General features: G+C 37.3%; 1 protein-coding gene across 1 annotated transcript in view; it reads left to right on the top strand.

Annotated features, from left to right (window-relative positions):
* Positions 1 to 6,966, top strand: part of LOC106872185 (glycogen phosphorylase, brain form) — a 40,512-nt gene that overhangs the window by 18,961 nt on the left and 14,585 nt on the right. The window contains exons 5-8 of the mRNA XM_014919083.2: positions 2,271 to 2,382; positions 3,315 to 3,397; positions 3,997 to 4,140; positions 5,784 to 5,876. Of these exons, the coding sequence (XP_014774569.1) occupies positions 2,271 to 2,382; positions 3,315 to 3,397; positions 3,997 to 4,140; positions 5,784 to 5,876 (432 nt within the window). The remainder of the gene's footprint in view (positions 1 to 2,270; positions 2,383 to 3,314; positions 3,398 to 3,996; positions 4,141 to 5,783; positions 5,877 to 6,966) is intronic.

Genomic DNA, 6,966 nt, shown 5'->3' with positions numbered 1-6,966 from the left:
AACACCCGAACGATTTCCACTAGGGTGTTACAATTAGGATTAGGGTTAGGGTTACGGTTTTAGGGTCACAGAGTTAACCTAGAAGGGACAGGCTCCTTATTTTTTGGTTAAGGTTGTTGGTAAGCTTTCCTAAGTTACTCCAATCCAGATCCCCAATGCAAACCTTCAGATCAACCTTCTCCTATGCAGATCTCTAATGCAACATTTAAAAAAAGAGTCAATAAGTGAAAATAACCAATAAACGGATTCCTTATGGGATTTCCCAATCAAATTGCCAGCAAACCATTTTCAGCTAAACCAATTTCAACGGATTTCGCTCAAATCTGATGTCGATGTTACTTATTTTGGTTTGAAATAAAGGACTTAATCATTTAATAATCCTAGCTTAATCCCGAGCAGCGCCGGGTTATACTGCTAGTATATTATAAAAAGAAGAAAGCTAAAATTTTTTATAGTATGTAGGGAGCTCATAATTCAATCTGATGTTTAATTTGGGGTCCAAGAGAGTCAAAGACATTATACTGATAGAAGATTGTCCTTCCATCATAAGACAGTTAACATTGCTAAAAAAGTTTTGGTGCTTTATCCAAGTTATTTAGTAAAATTGCTCTTTCCAGGGACACAAAAATATATCCTCAAATAAGAACTTATGACCTTTGAGTTGGTAGTTATTCACACATATCTGTCTTTGAGTTTGTCTTTCACTGCTGGCAACCAGTAGAGGTTTGTCTATGTTCCCCATAACCTTGCAGTTCAGCAAAAAATGTTCAATAGAATAAATATCAGACTTAAAGATAAGTACTGGGGTTCATTTGATTGACTATGCTCCAACAAGGCTGTTGTCCAACGACTGAAACGAGTAAAAGAGTAATATGTTAAGCAAAAACTGTTAAGCTGGTATTTAATGTAATGCAGAAGGAAAAAAAATTAATAACACTTATGTAGTGATACCATTAAAATATTATTAGTCTTTGAACTAATGTTTTCTTCTTGTTGCTGCATAAGTGTTATTAATTAACAAGACATTTTTCATTACTACATTACGTAAAAGTGTAAAGGCCCTCTTTGGTCCCCCTCTGAGGCACAAGTCTGGGCAAGGTTGTTTATGGAAGACCAGCAGTTGCCCATACATACCAGCCTTCTCTCTCTCTATGCCACTGATGTTATCCAAGAGAGGCAAAAACTGATACAACTTGGCACCAGTGTTGTCACAACTCATTTCTACAGCTGAGTGAACTGGAGTAATGTGAAATAAAGTGTCTTGCTCAAGAACACAACATGCAGCCTGGTCCGGGAATCAGACTCACTACCTCATGATTGTCAACTGCTATTATTCATGCAGAAGGTGACTCCGGGTAATTTGTCTGTCATTATGATCAACAAAACATAGCCATAACATTATTCATCATCATCATTATTGTTCTCTCTTGATATGTGTTATGCTTAACTATGAAACAGAATCAAAGACATAATGGAAATTTTTAGCAAACTTAAACCGTGTAAGACGATCAATGACATAATCAAAATCTTTAAGTTTTGAGTTTGCACATTAAACAGCCTTAACTTTAGAATGAAAGTGAAGATATAACTGAAATCTTTTACATTATGTGGGGACAATAAAGATGGCAAGCTGGCAGAAATGTTAGCATGCTGGGCAAAATGCTTAGTGGTATTTCATCTGTCTTTACGTTCTGAGTTCAAATTCCGCTGAGGTTGAATTTGCCTTTTATCTTTTCGGGGTCGATAAATTAAGTGCAAGTTGCATACTGGGGTCAATCTAATCGACTGGCCCCTTCTCCAAAAATTTCGGGACTTGTGCCAAGAGTAGGAAAGATCATGAGGGGACAATCAATAAATTTATGTACCAAAATGGAAACATAAACATAAAACAAAGCGGCGAGCTGGCAGAAACGTTAGCACGCCAGGCGAAATGCTTAGTGGTATTTTGTCTGCCGTTACGTTCTGAGGTCAACTTTGCCTTTCATCCTTTCGGGGTCGATAAATTAAGTACCAGTTACGCACTGGGGTCGATGTAATTGACTTAATCCCTTTGTCTGTCCGTGTTTGTCCCCTCTATGTTTAGCCCTTTGTGGGCAATAAAGAAATAAGAAACATTTATAAACCATGGAGTTTCTGTGGGTCCTGCTTGTATTTGTGAATCTTACAAGCAGTCATTTTTCATTATTTTCAAACTTTTCCAGAATATTTTAAACTCATTGCAAACAATTTTTTCTTTAACTAAAATCATTTTATTTTATTTCATTTTTCAGTTAGTATTTGCGCTTCCTTTTGACAACCCTATACCTGGTTATGCTAACAACACCGTGAATACACTGCGCCTGTGGTCTGCTAAGGCACCCAACAGCTTCAACTTAAAATTCTGTACGTATGACTCTATTGTTTATGTTATTGTTTTCTTTATTGCTATATGCAAATTGAATTGTAAATCACTTCTGTAATTAAGATTGATGTGTGGGGGTTCCACTTTGGTCACTGCCACTCTCTCTTTTATAATGTAGCTCTACATATTTGCAATGCATTCAACCATTAATTAGCAGAACATACAAACATTTAATCTTTTTATCCTGCCTACTTTAAATTCATATTGTATGCATGTGTGTGTGTATGTGTGATTATCATTTACATTTCATATCCCATTTTAAACTAGCATGGGTTGGATGGGTTGTCATGGTCTGAATTGGTTCTTATTTAGAATTACTGCCTTCCAAGATGGATCAGAGAACCAGGTCTTACTCATATATCACTTTTTTTGGCAGAGTTTCTATTGCTTGATGCCCTTTCTAACACCAACTGCTTAACAGTGTACTGCATGCATTTTATCATGGCACCAACACTACAGAGCTTGTCATGTTCTGGACAAAACTAAAGAAGCCTTGAAACCTTGACTGGTCTCTACTCAATTTGCCATAACTTTACAGAAAGGTATACTGGATGCATTTCATCATGGCACCAACATAAGTGGTTGTCATGCTCTCTGAGAAAATAAAGCATCTTCTCAGCTCTATGTTGTCTCTATTTGTTTGCCAATAATAGTTGAGTTAGTTTTAACATATTTAATGCAATGAACATCTAATTAGAATTGCTTATCAGTATGCACAAGCTGATTTTAGGTACACCATGTCTGTGTGTGTGTTGTGAGAGCCAGAAGAGTTGGCAGTAGGAAGGGTGTCTGGTGGTCTTAAAGCACTGCTTCAGAGATATTGTCTAACCACCCATACAGGGTAATTGAGGTTCATTTCTCTTTATGATGAGTTTATTGTACAAGCTTTAAAGTTTCAATATTTTCTTTACAGTTAACAGTGGTGAGTACATCCAAGCTGTCTGTGATAGAAACCTTGCTGAGAATATCTCCAGAGTCTTGTATCCAAATGACAATGTAAGTAACTGGACAATTGTTCTTTAATTTTAATAGAAAGGACTTTTCTTTCAATCTCAAATTATCTACGGTATTCCCCTGCTGTGATGGATAGAAAATTTGCAGAAATAGTACAATAAAGGAAAAGATATCTTAAAGTTTTTTTTTCTTTTACTGGTTCATGTTTTTAGACTATAATCATTCCACAGGGTTTTAATTAACCATATCAACCCCCATACTGTTACGTATTATCTAAACCTATATTTACTGAAGTGCTAAAATCGAAAATAACCCAATACACAAGAATGGTCCGTCAATAAATACACTTTTCTCTGTATTCTGGGATTATTTTCTATCTTATATTTGATAAAGGAAAGCTTTCCCAAAGTATAATGGAAACATTAAACAACCTATGTATACAATAGCTTGTCTTAAATACTTTATCCCATTTCTCATTTGCTTTGGTGAAACGTCTTAAAATTATTTATATCATTTACATATTGCAGTGTTTTAAGCAAATTACAATACTTTTTTTATTCTATTTTGTATTTTATTTTTCCTTCTATTCAAACAAAATGTTTTTTCTAATTTCTTTTAAACTTCTCCTCTTACTTCCACAGGTATTTGAAGGTAAAGAACTCCGCTTGAAACAAGAATACTTTTTAGTTGCTGCCACTCTGCAAGATGTCGTCCGTCGTTACAAGTCATCCAAATTTGGTTGCCCAGATGCTGTTCGCACTTCCTTTGACACCTTCTCTGATAAGGTAGAAACAATGTTCTTTATTTTTGTAGAAACAGAATATATTAATGCTCTTTAAGTTCTTCTTGGCAGTATATTTCTTTTGCACTTGAATCTCTCTCTCTTTCCATATTACATTGGTCTTTCTGTCTTTCTTCCTTCCATTAAGTAAAACACCATCTGTAGCATATCAATGTCCCAGCTAAGTGAACCGGATTAAAATAGATTAATGTAGCTGTGCAAGTGCTCATGATCTAAGTTCATGATTCAGGACGACTGGATGAAGCTATAGTAGTTAATATTTAATTTGGATCTTTGCAGGCTAGTGATTGGGAAAACATTCAAAGAAGGGGAGGAGAATTAATAAATCTAGGATAGGAGGGGTAGAAAATTGAAGACTAAAGAGTGGTAAGTGGTAAAGAAGTAATTCCATCAATTCAGTTAGAGGAGGAGGAGGAGGAGGAGTAGTAGTAGTAGTAGTAGTAGTAAAATAAAAAAATAAGGAGAGGGAGGATAAATTTTAATGGACCAATGATTTTAGTGTCTGAACGTGGACTTGTCTATCAATATATCAGCTTGGTAAGTAGATAATGTATGAACACTGCTCCAACATGGAAAAGGATTGTGCCTCTGAGATTAGCAACTGCTAAGGTATATGTTGCCTCTTGAACAGAAAATAAACCTTTGGGATTTAGTTTTGTTTATATCTAATGCAAAGGTGGGTACTGTTAATCGAAAGTTAACTTTGTTAACCATTAATCCATTGAGTGAAAAGCAGATTGTATGATGCGTAGGCTTGAAAGAAATGAAGCCAGTATGCTTCACTGTACATGCAATATTGGTGTGCATGTTCAACAGAGTGTAAGCATCTTGAAAGAAAGGTTAGGCATAAGAAGCATCAGATGTGGTGTGCAAGAGAGACAACTGCGTTGGTATGGTCATGTGATGCATATGGACAAGGACAGCTGTTTAAAGAAGTGCCAATCTCTAACTGTGGAGGGAGCCTGTGGTAGAGATAGATCCAGGAAGACATGGGACGAAGTGGTGAAGCATGATCTTTGAACTTTGAGACTCACAGAGGCAATGACCAGTGACCAAGACCTTTGGCAATATGCTGTGCTTTAGAAGACCTGTCAAGCCAAATGATATCATAGTCATGATTGATGCTGGTGTCACATAATTGGTACCTGTGCTGGTGGAATGTAAAGGGCACCTTTCGAGCGTTGGGCCTCATGGAGGCAAAGTGGCTGAGTTTCCTTTCGTGACACTGACAAACTGTCTCTCATCTAGGCTAACTCTCTCCCTAATTAGTTGGGCTTTGACTCTCTCTATGACTTTCATCACCTGATCCAATAATTTGATACCTCTAATTATTTCTATCTAAAGCATCACCTTTACCTTTGTGGCACTTGGCTGTGGTGCTGCTACACCAGTCATTGGGTATGACTCCTTCGAGTACCTCCTGGTTATAATAATCATTTTGTACACCCAGTCTGATGAAAGACTATGTATTCAAGTAAACAATCAGATTGTGTGTGTATGTACACACACACACACACACACACACATGTAAACAATCAGTTTCTAGTTAATCAACTAAAATATTAACCTCATTATCTGCCTCCAGTTTTACTAAACTTCTAATTTTTCTCTTTTTCTCTTTGACAGGTGGCAATCCAATTAAATGACACTCATCCTTCATTGGCAATTCCTGAGCTGATGCGAATCCTTATTGACGTCGAGTGCCTGCAGTGGGATAAGGTATTCCTTTGCTTGTCTCTCAATCTTAAAAAATTAGATCCAATAGTTGGAAGAAGTAAGGATGAGGACATTTTATATAAGAGTGTATGTGCACAGAGTTGTGTTTGCTGTTTTGTGAGACCTATACCAAAATGCAAAAATAGATATTAGAGACAATTGTGATGATGATGATAACAATCAGTGTTTTTTCAACCAGTTTTCAACTTATGGACCCTTTTGATCCCTATTTTACTTGAATGGACCCTCCTAGCCATTCAATGTTTAAAAAATCCTGTTATATTTTCATAGACGACTGGCACCCATGCCAACCTTCCTTCATTGGACACTAAACTCTGCTTGCGAAGACCTGTTGGGGCAAGTGAAATTGAAACTGAACCAAATTCAATAACTGGCACCCGTGCCAGTGGAGTGCTAACAGCACCATCCGAGTGAGATCACTGCCAGAGCAGCTGTCTGGCTTCCATGCTGATGGCACGTAAAAAACACCGTTTGAGCGTGATCGTTACCAGTGTCGCCTTACTGGCACTTGTGCCGGTGGCACGAGAGCAAAACATTTGAGTGAGGTCGTTGCCAGTGCCGCTGGACTGACTCCTGTGCAGGTGGCATGTGAAAAACACCATTTGAGTGTGGCCATTGCCAGTATCACCAGACTGGCCCTCGTGCCTGTGGCACGTAAAAGCACCCACTACATTCTTGGAGTGGTTGGCATTAGGAAGGGCATCCAGCTGTAGAAACTCTGCCAGATCAGATTGGAGCCTGGTGCAGCCATCCAATTCGCCAATCCTCAGTCAAATCGTTCAACCCATACTAGCATGGAAAGCGGACGTTAAACGATGATGATGATGAAGAAATTGTATACAAAAATAATTGTTAAAATATTTTGTGTTTTGTAGAAGTATATTTGATTTATTGCACATAAATTTTAACAACAAAATCTTTTATGGACCCCCAAGGGCCATATGGACTCCAATTGAGAACCACTGATGGTAATGATAACAAGATAACATCCATTATTATGTTAAATCTCTATGGTGTCAGCTTCTATTTAAGTTCTGTTTCTATTTTGTCCACTATCACTTGTAGCAATCTT

Source organism: Octopus bimaculoides, chromosome 4, assembly GCF_001194135.2.
Source record: "Octopus bimaculoides isolate UCB-OBI-ISO-001 chromosome 4, ASM119413v2, whole genome shotgun sequence".
Taxonomy (NCBI): Eukaryota; Metazoa; Mollusca; class Cephalopoda; order Octopoda; family Octopodidae; genus Octopus; species Octopus bimaculoides.
The sequence above is the reverse complement of the archived record's forward strand: the minus strand, read 5'-3'. Positions and strand labels throughout refer to the sequence as shown.